At 37.3% G+C, this 18241-nt stretch overlaps 1 protein-coding gene across 1 annotated transcript in view; it reads right to left on the bottom strand.

Annotated features, from left to right (window-relative positions):
- FRK (fyn-related Src family tyrosine kinase) overlaps nt 1-18241 on the bottom strand; it is a 51004-nt gene that overhangs the window by 14773 nt on the left and 17990 nt on the right. The window contains exons 2-4 of the mRNA XM_014964789.1: nt 14393-14514; nt 8014-8177; nt 7230-7398 (exon numbers count right to left, since the gene is read on the bottom strand). Coding sequence (XP_014820275.1) covers nt 7230-7398; nt 8014-8177; nt 14393-14514 — 455 coding nt within the window. The remainder of the gene's footprint in view (nt 1-7229; nt 7399-8013; nt 8178-14392; nt 14515-18241) is intronic.

The raw sequence follows: 18241 nt of genomic DNA, 5'->3' as shown, positions 1-18241 counted from the left end.
GATGCTTCACAATATGATAATGACAAATGCATCTGTCAACTTGAACAGGCATAAGGAACTTTTTCAGATACGATTAATTGGTGATGATAGATGTCTGCTTTGCATGCTGACAGTTGGAGAAGCAAGTTATCCCAGACAATAGGTTCTAGAGAATCCATCACACTCAGCATAGGACAAAGTGCAAACCCCTGCTGCAATGATTTCCACTTAAATAGAAAAAACAATGCCTTAGTGAGGAAATAAAAACATAAATGTGAAATGACATGTTCAGGGACCTATAGCAAGACAGTGCAGACCCAAGAACAACCAAATAGCAATTGCTGGCTTCTAGACCATTTTCCTATTTGCTGATCCCTACACCTCTCTGATGATTTTAGGTCAACAACTCAAAAGTCAGAGCTGTTCCTAACAACAAAGATGTTCTTGTGTTTTGTTTTTTCGTTCACACATCGATTGCTACATTTTGGCTGGCAAAATATCACAGATGTCTCCAAAGCAGAGTCAAACACCAGTGCACAAGTGAGAGGATTATCTGAATGAAAGCATCACATTACTACTTCTTTTTGTTTATAGTCACAGTGATCAACAGATTGTTTCAACAAAATCTATAGTTCTTTCTTTGCTTTCTAGCCTAGGATGCATATGTTTTAATCACTGTGGCCTAGAAATACTAATGTGCATTCAACTTTTAAACCCAGCTGGAGTATCTTTACCGGACTGCTGAAACGCTTAAGCAACTCACTGACAGAAGCTTGAAGAAGCCTACCATTGGTTCATGCAATGCAGTTCTTCAACACAGGCTGGATGGTTCACGTTTATGCACCTGTATATTCCCTGTGGAAATCTGGTCTTGGTAGCACATTGGACAGTTACAAATGCACTCTGCTCTATATTTTCACTTGTTGTCTAAAGTAACTGTGTACTCAGTCATGCTCCTGTAAAGTTAGGAACTTAGGTTTCCTTTGATATTAGGATTACTGCATAAGATAAGGGGTTTTATAGACATATGAAAATGCAGTCATGGGCTTTTCCTCTGAAGGAGTATTATTTTCAATGTAAACACTAATTTGGGATAGCATATAGGAGAGTATTAAAACCAGATTGCATAATCAGAGGGCAAGTAGAGAAGGAAATCCATCATGGACATCCTGGGGAGCACCAAACAGAGCAGGGAAGTAGTAACTCTTTAGCTTCCCCGCAGAATTAAAAAACAAAACAAAACAAAACAAAACAAAACAAAAAAAAACAAAACAAACAAACAAACAAACAAAAATAAACAAATAAAAAATAAAATAAAAAAAAAAAAAAAACAAAAACCCTCCCGCTCCGCTGACATTTTTTCATCTGGACCAGGTCCCACTTTGGAGATGCCAAGGAGCACAGTACGAACAGCTGGATAGAAGATCAAGGATGAGGGAAACTGGGAAACTCAAATCTCTGGATGTTTATGATTATTGAAGAGGGGATGTAAACATCTGATGCAAATATCTGATAGGCTGTCTTACCAGTGCTGGGGGTTTAATATTTTTCCTAGAACTTTTTTTTTTTTTTTTTTTTTTTTTCTCCCCCAAAAAAAAAAAAAAAAAAAAAAAAAAAAAAAAAAAAAAAAAAAAAAAAAAAAAAAAAAAAAAAAAAAAAAAAAAAAAAAAAAAAAAAAAAAAAAAAAAAAAAAAAAAAAAAACAAAAACCCTCCCGCTCCGCTGACATTTTTTCATCTGGACCAGGTCCCACTTTGGAGATGCCAAGGAGCACAGTACGAACAGCTGGATAGAAGATCAAGGATGAGGGAAACTGGGAAACTCAAATCTCTGGATGTTTATGATTATTGAAGAGGGGATGTAAACATCTGATGCAAATATCTGATAGGCTGTCTTACCAGTGCTGGGGTCTCCTCTTCCTGTGCCATGCTTCCCGGAATGTATGTGGGAGGAACAATAAGAGAGTGAACTAAAATTGCCAGAAATAATGAGGGGAGAAGAGGAAAAGGGGAAGAGGAGAGAAGGTAAAAGGGAAACAAAGAAGAGTAGGAGATGGCAGAACATGACCACCATCTGTATCCTCTGCAAAGGAGCGTACTGTCTCAGGGGGACAAAACGCTACAGTGCCACCTCTGAATATAACACCAGGAAGTGGTGACATGACACAGAAAGTTAGTATTAATTAAAAGATCAAGATTTATGATTTTTAGCTTAATGACTGCCTGTCTCACACTCACAAATGAGGTTTAGGACAACCAAAAGTTCTAAATATTGTTGTATTAATGAAAGATATAAAAGATTATACTTGGTATTACTTTAATTAAAAGACTGTAGTGTAATTATGAGTCTTGTGACTCTTCCTGCAAGGTTAATAGAAATCTTATATAAATATAAACATCACAGACTAGTTGTCTGACATTTTGAAGGTCCCCATAATCCACCACTGGCTCTGAAAAAAGTCTAAAAAGTCAGGGGGAAAAGTGGTTCTCGATCAATAGATTTCACCTTCTGATGTTTGGAGATGGAAAATAAACTGCTAGCAGAAACAGGAATCCATAGAAAAAGGATGGTTCATAAAATTTGAAAACATCTCTGGTCCCGTTATTTTTCCTGCAAAATCTCCCCCATGGTCCATAAGGGTTATGTGTGGAGCCTTGTTGTCCATAACCAGTGGATTGCAACTCCCAAACTCTGAAGCTGGTTAAACTAGATACTACATAGTCATAAAGGCAGGGGGTGAAATTACACTCTACGAGGTTCATCAACAGACGGACACAGGAACATAGGTTTCTTAGGAACCCCAACCCCTCTGCAGTTCTTGGTCAGAGGGCTCCCAGGCTAACCAGTTTAATGTCTCAGAAGCTCCAGCAGCTTGACGTTTTCCTCAGTTTTGTTACTATTCTGTGGAACTACAGAACACTGCTGGTAGCTGGACTCACCTCCTCCAAACCATAGGCAATTATTCAGGCACCTAGATCTGAGCTAGTTGTCCAGACATTGTAATCATGGGAAGGAAACATGCTTTAATAACATATTATTCTCTCATTGTAATGTACATTTCTCATCTATAGTATGATTTATCTAACATGTCAAATGCTTATTTCTTCCCACTAATTATTAAAAAAGCCTGATATATCTAAGATGTTAGATGCCTAAAAATAGGAAAAATGTAGCTATTACACTACGCATCAATTTTTTTGAAAGAAACACTTGTGAAATTTCCAGTTTGTGTGCAATATCTGAAAAATTGGCTCTTGCTCCAAATTGGAATGAAAACAGCTTTCTGAATACCCTAATTACTCACAAGTCAGGAATCTCACATTTTTATCAAGTGAGAACTGGCTCTGGAAAATGTCCATCATTGCCATCTCACCAGAATTCTAGGAATTTATTTTTTTCCTACAGATTGGAAGGTCATCTACGTAAACAAGAGCATTTTAAGCCTTTCAGTAGGAATAGCTAGAAATTAATGTAAATCCAGGAAAATGGGGAGAGCACCATATAACAAGAAGCTACATTTAGCCTTTCTAAAGACAATTGAAAATTGGTTTAATTTGCTCTGCATATACTCCAGAATGGAAAGAAAACATAATGTATACAAGAAGGCTTTTATTTTATTACAAGAAGACATAACAAGGGTTAAAGAGAAGACATCAGGTAAATCCAGATGAGAAATTAGGCCCACGTTCTTATAGGTGTGCTGATATAGCACTGATACAAACTGTCAAAGACAGCAAAGGCAACTTCTCTCCGTGCCTCCATCTCAGGACAAGAAGACTTCTAGTTATTATCTAGTCAAGAACAAGCTGTGTTTTGATTAAATATAAATACTATGTCTCAGCAGAGAAGTGAAATGTAATGGCATATAACAGCAAAGTATTCATGAACTAGGACAGATTTACACTGCAAAATAACACTCAATGGAAAAACTCAACTACCAGAAATCCCTTCTGGCCTTCAGACCTATAAATCTACACTGTTCTGATTGCATTATGCTCTTCTATATTGTTTGCTGTGTGATTACCTTACTTCATTAATCTGCTTCTGCTTGAAAATGGGAGCATGGTTCCACAATTTCTCTGGTGGTAAAGCCATTTTAACAGAACCCTCTCTATCTCAATCCCCTATATTTGCCAGATCACTTACAGTTTATCACACTCCTCTGTTGCTCTGATGACTTTCTTCTCCGGTGAGCCTACACTGTAAAGTAGCTTAGCAAAAAGACTTTGCTTTAAAATATTTCCCCCTTCCACAATGTAAATACAACTGATTTAGACCTTCAAGCCAAGCAACAGGAGACGATCATTTTGCAGTGTGTCACACTTCGAGCCTGAAATATTGTCTATGTGAATATTGGAACCTTCAATCATCAACATCTAACATGATTCATTTCTTGATTACTCATGAACTACTATGTTTTCCATTCACTTATCATCTTTATATTACGATGAATAAAATTACCAGATGTAGACTTCACTAAAATTTTATTAGTACCAAGCTAAGAATTTATTATTCAGATTAGGGTGAGGGCATTGGGGTTTTTTCTTTAATTATTGAAATGTTATTCCTTGTGAGTAATGATGAGAACAAGCTATGGAAAACCAATGTGCTAACTGATTACAGCAAGGCACTCCAAGTAGTGAAGAGCATTGTGTAGAAGAGGGTAATTCCCTAGAGAGGTATGCTAGAAGGTTAAATGCTTCCATTTGAGACTGTTTGAACTGTTTTTGTAGAACAAGTTAGTTCACAGAGTACAGTGATAAGAGGTCCAGTACTTCCTATACAATGTATAAAGATGGCTTTGAGAATCAAAGTCTTCATCCTGAGCATCACAAAGTGCAATGCACGACTTCTCTATCACAGTATTAGATCACACTCTCCAGTATTCAGTCATTGCATCCTTGGTGGGGCTTGTGACTGCCCTAACTCAATATAACCCACTGTGAAATCAATGAGACTACTACTGTTGACCTTAATATGAGGCAGACTAGAATGAAAAAAAAAACAAAGATGGAAAAAGTATTGATTAATCAAGGCCTTTTTCCCAGGAGAACTATGATACTACAAAAAGTATCACAGTTGAAGTGGCTTCCGCCTCTGCACTGTGCTAGTTTGTATGTAAATAGTACATTTATTCCAGTGTAAAATTTAATTTTTAGCTAACTGAAAAATTTATGTGATTTTTTTTTTTATTTATGGTCTTCTTTAAGTGCATTCTCAGGACACTCTATTATTATAGAAACAAAAAAAAACCACCTTCTTTTCCTGCTCATGTCGCACTAGAAGTACTGTGTTCTCCATGTGCTTTATCAGCAAGATATGGAAAGGATAATGAATTGAACAGTCAAAGAAGGGATCTCTACAGATCAGCTTGGCCTTAAACACATTAAAATCTGTTTCAGATATAAAATTAACTAACCCTTCCTTTTCTTCAGGCAGAGTAATAGTAGCAGTTGTTCAGCTGATCAGCATTGAAAAGAAAAAGGAAAGAAAAAAGGGAAAAGGGAAAAGGGAAAAGGGAAAAGGGAAAGGAAAGAAGGTAAATTGTTGCTGGAATTTGCCACTAGTATTTCATCTATTTCTGGATAGTCTTGTCAGTTTTAACTGAATCCATTATTAAAATAGGAATTTGTTTCAGATAGAACGGATAATATGTACTGTCCCCATTGCACAGAAGGAAGAGCTAAATTGTCACATGGAGAAGAAAGGCATGCATCACATCGGACTGTTTGCACAAAGGACTAGCAAACACGTCAGAAACATGAAGCAAATCCCTGTCTTTAAACATCTAGACTTTTTCTTCCTGTTAGCATCATACTTGGAAAAAAGTATGGTTACCACTTCAAACAGCCCAGTAAAGATCTCCTGAAAACAATGGGACATCTAAAACATGAGAGCTACATGAAGAACCCAGTTGAGCTGTTAAACCTAAGGAAGATAAGACCGAAGAGGAACTTGATAAAAGTTTTCTAGTACGTACAACACTGCTGTAACAAGGAAGAAAATAATAGGTATTCTTTAGTATAAGACAAGAAGTAATGGGCTTGTACTGCAGAATGATTCAGGTCAGGCATCAGGAGAAAAACACTGGTTTGAGGCCTGTAGTTTCAGAAGTCAATAATAATAAGCACATGGATCCCTGTCACAAAAGGTATAGGCTTAGTGGATACTGTCTTAGGAAAGAGAAATGGACGGAGAGATTTGAAGATGATTTCTGAGTTTACTGGGCCACTAGGGAGATGTACCAGTTCACTGAAAAAACAGTATGCTGTCTTCACATGAATTATAAAAGGCCTTTAGTCTGAGCAGTTTTTCTAATGTCAGTTAAGCAGAAAAAAAAAAAAAAAAAAAGGTGCTTATTTGCTTTCAATCTGCAAGTTCCAAAACACAAACAATATCCTGATACAAGATAGCACTCAAACACATGCTTAAATTACTCTGTGTTCAGGAGACCATTCAAGCAGGGCTCAAGTATATTTAATTGTTCTTCAGAATCAAAGATCTGAATCTGTTCTGCTTCCTGAAACATGATCATTACTGTCCAGCAGAAGCTTTTTCAATTAACAACAACTTATTGTACTCTTATCAGTTTTTAAAAAACATGTCTATCACCCCATATACCTTTCTTATCTATGTGGTTCTTGCCAACTGCTGGCAGATATTTTATGTTGTCAACTTAAAATGCACAAATTACTTGAAGTTAATGAAAAATAATTAAGAAAAATCTTAAAAGCTGTTTTATTCATTATTCAAAGAAATTATTATTCAAATTATTATTCAAAGAAATTGTATTCAATCAATATTAAGATTAAGCACTTCTTAAATACAAACTTAACATCATATATGTTCTATATTACCAAAGAATCATTATGATTAGCATCTAATCGCTAGAATAAATTCTACAGATGACAAACCAGTAGTAAATTGATTACTTCACCTACAGACAAAATGTAGTCATTCAATTCCATACATGCAATATTGTACCAAACCCCTTGTTGGGGTTGCCTTTTTATGTAATACAGATGGTGAATGAGTTCAGCTCATAACAGAAACAGAAAACTGTATAAAATTGTAATTCAAAATACCAAAGAATACCTGGATCTCGAGCTTTAGCAATTTTCATGTTTAAGTGCATGGATTTTAAGAATGATTTTATACATGGACAGGCTTTCTTCTCAGTAGCATTTAAAAAGTAAAGGAGCACCCTTGCTAACATTTCATATTATGAGCATTTAAGAGTAATTCACATACCTGGTTTTAATGTTTTGATTGCCACAGGGGTGGTGTTATTCCACAGTCCTTCCCATACCTCACCAAACTGACCAGATCCTAATTTTTTTACCATTTTCAGAGATTTCCGGTCTATCTCCCACTTATCCACCGTTTTATATGACAAATCGAAAGTACTAGGAATTTGTACCTGGTAAAAGAAAATAAATAACATAGTAATTGAAACTTCTGATATTTTTTCAACAGTATATGCAAGTCATTTTTAACTATGTCATGTAAAGTCACAACTGATATAAGTAATGCTTCCTTGGAGTACATGCACATGATAAAGTAATCTGAGCCCACACCCTGGGTACTTTTTCTTAGAAATAAGAAATTCTCTAAAGAAACTATCCTGCCATTAAAAGTAAAAATTCGGAAACATGCCTCTAGCAAGCTTTTTGAAAAGTGACGCATTGCTTGCCTGAACCTTGTAGTATTGTCTCAGTAATTACTTATGGACAGCTAGAGTTATGAAGTTGGAGATTTCACCTCCATACACATTTATAGAAAAGAATTCATAAATCATGATTTGGCATATTTTCTCCTCCAGCCACATGATGATTTGTTCAAAATGGCACAGTATTTTATTATTAACATGTCAACTTCAAGAATGAAACTGTAGCACTAACCAGAACTTCCTGAGAATAAGTAGATCATCAACATTTTTAAATGGCAGAAGCAGATACGGGGTTAACACCGGCTGACTGATTTCTGAGTTAGCTTAGAAAAAAAATACGTTGCATAATGTAGCATCCACTCTTACCTTTATACATGGCTTTCCAAGCACCATGCAGAGGCCATCACTGTTCTTACTGTAATAGTCAACAAATTCATGCAGAGTTTTGAAAGTTTTCCGTATGGTTAGGTAAAAGCCTCTTTCATCCTGCTTTCTGATCCTGTAGTGCTTCACAGATACACCATCAAAAACTGAGAAGATTTAAATATATTAAGTTTCCAGGAATTATAGCAATGGCACAACATAACTTACAGCCAAACCATCATAATTTTCCTAAATGTATTTATGAGGACTTTAAAATAAATTATTATAGTTTCAAAGACAAAAACTCTACAAAATCTCTTTTAAACCAAAGCCCACTGTTTAGACATTTTAACTTATCTAGTCTATTGGTCTTCAACCATTCAGGTTCTGAGATTCTTGCTTGCATCATAAGAGCTGACACAAAAATACATGAAGATATCTTCTGTGAGGCAGCTCATATTTTCAATCTTTTAAGGCACCAAAACCAGCTGGTAGTGTCTCATGGGGTGTCATTTAGCATGATACTCCATGACTGAGGCATCGCTGTCCATTTCCAATGGACAATGGAGAGACTATGTTATATACCGAGGGGTAACTGATTTAGTTTCTACCAGAGGGCTAGCCCACCCTGCAGTTAATGAAAATATACAGTGATTGTCAATGATGTGCGAGGAGAGACCTCTCAAGGGGAGGCTGATGCTCTGGTTGCCATCAAGGTCATCACCCAACATTACACCTTTCCAATAGGCCAAGTGATTCCTTCCACAACCATCAATCCGGGAAATTACCATGACTGTGCACTTCTCAGGCCCCTCACGCAAGATGGAAGTCCAAAAAGCCAAACAGAGGCATAGGGGAAAGGCTTTCTGCTGTTTACCTCCAGTATGCCTTTTAGTTCCAGCAAACACATTCAACTTAGTCATGTTGACTTGTGGCTACTCTTAGTTCAATAAATTAATGGAACTATTTTTCAGTCCTTGAAGCAGCCTCAGTCTGTTACATTCAAAAAATCTAATTATCTAAAAAAATATTATTTCTCTTCCCTGGAGATATTATAGCTGATAGATCCTTGATATTGTAGCACTGCATGATTTTTGGTAATTGCTTTGGTTATACTAACAGAAGAATATACAGCTATATATTGCATGTAGAAAAAAATATAGAAAATTATGGGTTTTGTGCAATTAACAAAGCTGATGTTAAGTATCGTTTCTCTTACTATTTAATGAATTAAGTTAAAAAGAAAAATCTCTCGTTCCTTAAGTACTGTCAGGTATGATCAAATAGCTTTCTGCTCTACTGTGCAATTGTCATTCCAGACCACCAGAGGGCACACAGGAGCCAGTGAAAACAGCAGGGGATTTTCTCTCTGACACAGGTGATATTTCAAGAGACCTGATTTACCAACCTAAAACTCTGCATGAGGACCAGAAACAAGAATATTTGTAAATATAACTCCATAATATAGAGATAATTACATCACGCTTTTCAAATGCCATTTCTTTTTAATTTAACACCTCTTAATTAGTATTTTTTAATTACAAAATGCATATCGATTTTTTTGATGTACCATTTGGAAATGTGGCTAAAGCAAAATGAGGGAAAGAGTAATTCAGTAACAACAGACTGGAAATATAGTGACTTTTCCAAAGCTCACAGTAAAATGCTTCTGGCCAAATGAATTGCTATTTATGATGAATAAAAGGCCAAAAGGATGCCTGTGTTAATCCAGTCTCACCAGTATATCACAAGTGATAGTAGTTTCATTACTTGCTGTCTTTATTAGCAGCATTATAATTATTACTTGTGAAGCAGCTAATGATAATGTGAGAGTTGGTTTGAAGGATGTGCTATAAATTCTTAAATGAATCTTGCATGAAGCCTTGTGATTGGCTTATGATGAATCTGGACCCAATTTCCGCACTGATACTGTCTTTGCTTGTGCTAAACAGCTGAGGTTTAGGGCAGCATTTGACAGGGGACTGTTTACTCGTACCCCAGGGCTGAGTCTGGCTGTAGGAGTCCCGCACCGCACGCTCACAGAGCTGCAGCATCACACAGCTCCTCTGCCCAACAAGACACAGAGCACGTGTCACTCAGGGAAGAGCCACGCGTAACCCCCTCGGTGCTTGCAGCCATCCCTACATCCACACCAGACCATGGAACAGGACAGGGTTGCAACTTCAGCTTCACACAGTTTGACAGCAACTAGGGGTAAAGACTGCAATGTTTTTCTCATCAACTTTCCCTTCCCAAAAGAATCACTGCTCCCCATTAGATTTCTGCACGGCTTCACTTTAACAGAAGCATTCCCCTCTCCCTGTTTCCCATCTTCCTAAGGCTGGGCCATGCAGGAGTACATTTCACCACCCCAATAATGAGAACAAAACAATTTACTAGTCCTTTCTCAAGGCAGCAAAACTCAATTTTATGGTGGCATCAACATCTTCACCAAATGAGTCGTGGAGACAGGAAGGCACCGTTACCATCAGTGTCCCAACATCTCTCCTATCAGCAGTCCTTCCCCAGCAGGGACCGTGCAGCGCTGCTGGCAGGAGCTGTGCCTGGTCTCCATGCCCAGGGTGGATGTGGGAGGAGGATGGGTTATGAGGTCACCCTCACCAGCACAGAACGGGAGCAGGGGCTGCTTCAAAATTGTTCTCCTGCTACGGCCATCTTTTTGCCACTCCTACCAGCCTGCTGCCTTAAACTATTACCTTTTCCTTCCTATGCTGAAAGCCAATCTGGCCTAGAGGAAACCACACAATCTTTTTTTAGGAGCAGGGAAAAAAATGGAGGAAAACACAAACCATTTACATTGTCATTTAATGCAATCAGTCTTTCAGATGCCATTATTCAGTGAGGGGGGAAGTATAGAGCCTCCTGCTATCATTGGCAATGACACTCAATTAAGCTGAGCACATCTAAATTATGGCTTTTAATTAAAAAGAGGCAATGTCTAAGATGGCACCAACATGTCTAAAATTTAATACATTTCACACCAGATGCTGGAGTCATCAACATAAAAATCTGTCGACAACATGTGCATTTTTAAAATGGGAAAACCTATTTTTAAAATGTCAAACACTTTAAAATTATAGCAACACATCTCAGTGGCCTATCTAGTTTGATGTGCTTTCCATTTAACCATTCACAGTCGAGAAAAACCTTGCTGAATATGACTTCTTGTTTTTAATTTAAATAGTCATTTATCATGTAAATTTTACAAATTGTGAGTTTTCTCATCAAAGTAAGTTAGAAGTGAAAAGTGCCATTTTAATGAAAGGTACGGTTCATTTCTTTTTCTTTTTTTTTTTTTTCTCCTAAGGACATCCATTTGTCTCCCTCATTAACATTAACTCTCTTATAGATTGCCTATGAGTATGAAAACAAGCATGGAAGTCATAAAACCAGTTTATGGGTGCTTGGGTAAAAATCTCTCTTCCTTTTCTACTTCTTTTCCTTTTTAATTTTATTATACTTAAATGTTTGGCTGGACAGACAGATACAGTATTTTCTTAAAGACCTTAATTCTGAAAGCCAGGTTGTCATTCTTCTAGTTATTATCATCTACCCTGGAGTGAAACCAAACCAGAAAAGCACGTAGAGCAAACCCAACCAGTTCTACAGAGGAAGGGAGTTCAGGGGTCTATTCTTTCTGCACTGAAAAAATTAGAAACACAAATTAGGGATATATTCCAAAATATTATGTTTTCACTTCTCCCCTATCAGTGTATCAGCTACCATGGAGAGAAAGAAGCCATCCAAGAGCTGTTAAAAGAAATGCTCCTGAACCACTATTCCTCAAGAAAACACTGCTTTTCTGCCTCAGTTTTTAGTGGTTCATAATTCCTTCTGATGGAACAAAGAGGAGTCAAAAAAACTGCCTTCTCCATAGCATCTGGTGGACTAAACAACCTTCCTTCCAATTAATTCTCCCCACAGTACAATCCAGTTCATCATTTGCTTTAGACTGCACTAGCTCTCCCAAAAGTAGACATAAGTAATGAGATTATGGACATACAATGTCTGGACCACTATGTCCTATACTATTAGATTGGAAGCAAAAAAAACTTGCACAACACAAACAGAAACCATTTAGTCAAGCCTATTCAGTAAACAGCAAATAATATTTAGCTCTTCAGGATGAAGTAGAATGTTGAGGCTAAATTAGGTTCAAGTTTGGGAAGCTTCTAAAAGATATAGATGCAGTGGTAAATGATGCCATTAATACTCACTGTCTACAGACTGCTTCAGAGTTTATTCTCTTTCTTTTCCTAAAAAAGCACAAATGTTTAATAAATCTGAGATGACACACATATGCATGCTCAGAGAACAACCCATGTTTGTGCATGAAGGAGAGCTGGCTCCTGTAGCTGGAGCCTGCCTTTGTGTATATTGTGCTCTTCAGCACCACTCTTCCCTTCCTTCATCAAACAAACCAGCATGGAAGAAATCCACACCGATGATTTTGTGTCTTGCTGTTATCAGTCATCATCAAATCCCCTAAGCTTGTAAGGAAACCTGAAAAATGTCTACCACAAGCTTTTGTAATTGAATCAAATATAGTAAATCAGACAGAATATAGTTTCTATCCATGATTTCTAAGCAAAAAAAGTAAAGAACAATATCAAATTTCATCCTACCACAAATGCTGGCCTAATATTTATTTCCATTCTCTTGGATTTTTCTCTGTGGCACCTCATAGGTTAACTAAGGTAATGCTGCCTTCCTGATAGAGGAGTATTAAGGACGGAGGGTGAAGAATTAAGATTTTGAATCTTTCCTAGAAGGCTACAGATGGAGAAAAGAAATTGCATTTCCACCCCTAGGTGCACAACACAAGATTTTTCATTGATTTTTAGTAAGGTGTTGTGTATTCAAGTGCCAGCAGTAAGCAGATAACACAGGCCTATCTATCCTTCCCGGCATCACACCACGCTGCTATCGGTCTCGCCCAGTCCTTGGATGAAATCAGTTCACTGATGAAGAACCCTTGAAGGAAGCTGAAGTTGGCATATAGAGGGGAAGCATTTTGAAAGGTTTGCAGCCATAATACAGTCTTTGGATAAAAGTGCGAGCGCAGAGGGGTCAGTTCAGTCACAGTTTGGGAGCAGTCTGATTTCTTGCTGATGTTATTTTTCTTATGAGAGCTTCTTGGCAAGAACAAACTTCCTTGAGGGCAAACTAAAGACTATGGAATGAACTCTCCCAGAACAGTAAATATCCTATTTATTTCATAAACTTCCCTGTATTTCAGTCCACAGGCAACACATATCTCTTTGTTTTGGCAATAAAAAGCAACCTTCCCATTACCACAAGACGTTGCAGGTATATACCCTTTATGATTTGGAAAAAGAAACCAAGAATGTGTCAAAAGTTCATTAAGCTGCTTAACGTGTTTCTGTGTACTGCTCAGAAGATGACTGACACATAACCATCCAGGCAGAAGAGGAGCCAATATGAAAGAATCTGGTTATGCACAAGACACCTCTCATTTTACTGACGTAATTCTGCACGTGACAACTTACCGTTTATTCACAAACATCAAGAGTCTTTACTGGCGTATGGAACTGTAAAGGTGGAACACATTAGGAAGTTTGGGTGTAAAACCCTGTTGTCTCAGGGACAACATTATACTCCTGACTCACACTTTCATGACAAGTTTGATAGAAAACGGTCACAGAAAAAAAACAATGAACAATCATTTTTATTATCTAACATGGCAAATATCTCTGACATTAAAAAGATGTACATATATGTGAGTAAGCAAAATTACTATCAAGTAACTGTCCTTCCTCTATAGTCTTCAAATAAAGGATTACATTTCAAAACCCATCATTATCATAAATCTAAGTTTTTACTGATGTTTACAACTAACTTTTCAATGAAGTATGTCTGATTCTAAGTTAGAGCTTTGACAATCTTCCTATCATTTTGCCCCTGAAAACAAATAAATATAAACCTAAGGGTGTGCTCTAGCAGAAATCTAATTTTCTTAAACTGCAGATATCTGCCAACATGGTTTAATTTTTATTTTGTGTAACAATCTGAACAGTAGTGTACAACTGTAATGTATTTTTTGGCATTTTAATAATGAAAATAGTTTCTATTTTAAGACAGCTGGAACGCTAGAAGTACTGAGCATAAGAAAGTTAATTTCTCTTCTGAGCATATTAATAAACAAAGCCTATGAAATAAATGTTAGTAAAAACCCAAGTGAGTCTTGCCAAGTTTTCTTTATATATCTCCTGGGAAAGAAATATTATCATGAACTTAATTTCATTTTCATGACTACATTTTATTGTTCTCAAAAATGAAAAAGTCTGGATCACCTGAGAAATTTTTAAAACATTGCTTGAGACGAAAAACAAGACTATACCTGAAAGTGAGTATTCGCCTTTTAGACTTTCACTTTCTCGAATTAGGAAGGCTCCTGCTTTGTTTCCAGGGTATGACAGTTGTCTTTCGGCATCTGCTCGTTTGAGTGGGCCAAAATACCATCTGAACAAATAAAAAACATTAATTTTACCAGTCAGCAAAACATACCAGGAAGACAATTTAGCTTTTATAAACATGCTGCATATTTACTAAAAGATAATCTGTGCTATGCTAATTAAATTCCAATAGTTTGGGGGAAAAAAGCCAACAAGAACTACACAACAAATTTATTGCTAGAAAATATTGCTTACACATTTGAGTGAAATCTGGATTTTACTGCTGACGGGAAGTCCTACTGATTTCTAGGGAACAAGAATTCAGAAGTGACAGACTGGCCTTGTCCCCGGAAAAATTCACCAAGAAATTTTGCCAAGGCTGCTGTGGTAGAAATTGATGCCAAATCCTTTGTTGCCACTTGAACTATGCAGAGGTGCAGGTATGTGCTAACACCTCAACACCTTAAAAGTGAGAGATCCCCGAAACTGCAGAAGGGCTCTTAGGTTCCAAGACAAAAACCACTCCGCAGCCTTCCCCATTCCACTGCCTTGTCGGTATCTCAAATGAGTTACTGGCAATTTTTCAGCTCTGCTGCTGTCAGACAAACAAAACCAAGATGTCCCTCAAATCCCTGCAAACATCTCAACATGCCTGTGCTGTAATAATCTACTTCTATCTACACCTTCTAAAATGTATTTTTCCTCTCTCACTAAACCCTATACTTTACAACGACTTGTTTAAGCAATAGTTTTAGTTTGCCCCTCTGAGGGTGCTATCTAGCTTTGTGCTGAGTGTAAATTAAATGGAAATAAAACTGAGATGAGTCAGCATTTTCAGCTGGGGCGGCATTCAGCTTCCACCCAACAAACATACGAAGCTCTTTCCAAGATTAGCTCCACCTCTTATCTGAAGCAAATGGTGATAAATTATTTTCAAAAACATGCCATATCATCATAGGAGAACTCCTTTTAAATTAATCATAGCTAAACCTATTATGCAAACTTTTAAGATAAATCAATTGCGCTATTGCACCACAAGTAAGTTGCTTATTCAGCTAACTACTTGATCTGTCAATTATGAGGCGAAAGTACAGTAGGAGTCATCAACAAACTGCTTTAGTATCTGTAAAGCTTGAAATCACCAGGAGGAATGGAGGAAATAAATGAGAACACTTTGGGTGACACCTCGGCCGAGCAGGCACGAGGAATGAAGAATGGTTTTGTATGAATAAAGAGGAAATAAAAAGAGGCAAATACAGATGGTGCTGACCTACACTGAATATGCTTTATTAACAAAAGAAAATGAAACCCAGAGATTTTGGATTGTATTCCTATCCTCTGACTTGAAGATGATTTAGATAAAATAGGTCTTAATAAATATTTGGTAAGGAAAGGAATCTCATTAAAAAGGTGGAATTTGTTAGTAATAATTTTAATTAGTTAAACATGCTAATTAATTCAACTAATTAATTAAATTGCTTCATTAATTAGACTGTAGAAAACTAAGTAATCAATAAGTGTCCAAATCCTTGTATGAGGTTCCAATCAAAGGAATGAGAGGACAGAGTACAAGTTCAACTCTATTCAAGTCCCAAAGAAAATTGGTCTACCCTAAAAACTGAAAAAGAACGTTTCTGAAATTTCTAAATACAACTGCTCTGAGAATAACATCTGAAAACTAATAAACCATATTACTTTTAATAGCATTTGAGTACAGGATTCTTAGTTCAAAGTCATTGAGTTTGCAATAATAATCATGCAGTACCAAAAGCAATACTGGTTGTGAAAAAATAGACCCTTAACCTCAAAGCAAATAATTTAATCTGTTCTTCACTTTTTTTAACAAAAGCACATCTGATTTTACAGTACCATTTCCATTATAAATGGAAGTTTAAATTCCTTTTATAAAGCGTGAAGGGCTTATTTCAATTTCCAGGGATTGAATTTACGCTTCAAAAGTCTTAATATTTTACTTCATCCGAAAGTGTGTATTTTAGAAGAAAAAGTACTCTAAAGAGTAATAATGAATCAAGGTAATTGCTCACCATGAGACATTGTTCTGTGGGATAGGAAGGTCAAACCAAAACAACACCCAATTCTTAGTAAATCTATTTGGTTTTTATAGCTCAAAGTTAGATGGAGGTTTTGAAACAGAGCACTTGGAAAAACAGGACTAAAACATCAAGCGCCATCCATTGCACAAGTTACTTAACTAGCACTTTCTCTGACTTCAGTGAGCCGTATTGGCCCCAGACAGGTCAGGAGAAGGTTGCATTAGCAATTCATACACAGTTTCACTCTGAGCTTCAGCTCACAGCCAGATCACTTGGATCACAATTATCAATGCAGGTTTAGCAGATTACCAGGTATGGCACAGATGAGTACATTCAGACTTCAGCGTAAGTTTCCATTTCTAGCAGGAGCTGTCTGGTTAGTACAGTAGTAGTGCTCTTCCGTCAGGAACTTGTTTTCTTGGCCAGAACAGCGTCCAACACCCCATTCTTTCTCCCTTTTCAGTGTAAGATGACAGATCTGCTTTTTGGGGATTGTTTCTAAGCAGCTTCCTCAAAATTCCTTGTTTCCACCATCATTCATACCTCTCAGGAACCCCTTCATTAAAAATTCCATGCTAATTCCAGGTCAATTCTGGCCACCTTATATAAGAGGATTTTGGGGACAGCAAAGATCACTTTCATACAGGTCTATAATAAACAGTCTTACATGGTGCAGATGATACCCAATACCAGAGTACCAGTGTGGTTCATTGAGGTCATTCAGAGTGTAGTGATCCCATGCCTATCCATCATCAGTCCCACTGGCAGGTTTTTGACCACAGGATCAACAGCCGATGGACGCATGTGTCATAGCAGGCTTTGTCATGGGATATTCCCTGACATGACAGTATCATTACTCCTATTCTATGACCCTTTTCTTCCAGCAAAGGAAAGGTTATAGCTTCATCAATGTGAACGCTGGTGGTTATTCTTGAAGGGCAATTTTTTTAAGAAATATCACCTCTGTTCACCCCTGCCTCCCCATGCAGTCCAGCTTGAATCAAAACAGAGTCATGAACTCAACAGAAGTTGATGGTGTCACTTGGCTCCACCACTGCCTTTGCTCAGAAGTTCTCTGTCCTCCAGGTTGCAGTGTGCTTCTGATCTTTAAGTGTCAAAACCCCACTTACCTGGCTCTGCTTTTTGTCTCCCTGTGCTCTGCTACATAAAAATCAGGTAAAATAAAAATAGTTCTATTTCTGTACTTTTTTTCCTATAGCAGGAAGATATGGAAGGAAGTTTTAATCTAGAAGGTAGAAGAGAGGAACAGTAACGGGGGCCAAGGGTATTGTATGCTGCATAGCCTCGGGCAGAATCACTAAAGCAAAGAAAGATAGAGAGGAAAAGTTCTGCAATTCTATACCACTGGCAAAGTTTCCAGTGTTTGGCAACATGCCTAGAAAATGAAACCCCAGTGGAAAAGCAAAAAACATGAATATCCCCATCTAAAAATGAGTATGCAAAATGAGCTTTCTTCCCTTGCATTCTGTTCCCTCCCATTAATGTAACATCCCCTTCCAATCACTGATGGATGTCACTGTCATCAGTGCGATGCACTCACTTGAGGTAGAGACTGAAGATTTAACAGAGGATCTCAACTACTCTGGGAACTACAGGATCTGTTTCTCTCATGAAATTAACTATCCAACACCCAGAGTTAAACAAAAGGACTCCCAGCCACAGTCCAAATGAAAAAACTCAGAGGGAAACATTTTTTGTCAGCCTAATATTCCTTGGGGA

The sequence above is a fragment of the Calidris pugnax genome, unplaced genomic scaffold, assembly GCF_001431845.1.
Source record: "Calidris pugnax isolate Ruff unplaced genomic scaffold, ASM143184v1 scaffold219, whole genome shotgun sequence".
NCBI classification, from domain to species: Eukaryota; Metazoa; Chordata; class Aves; order Charadriiformes; family Scolopacidae; genus Calidris; species Calidris pugnax.
Note: the sequence above shows the minus strand (reverse complement) of the source record. Positions and strands in the feature narration are given on the sequence as shown.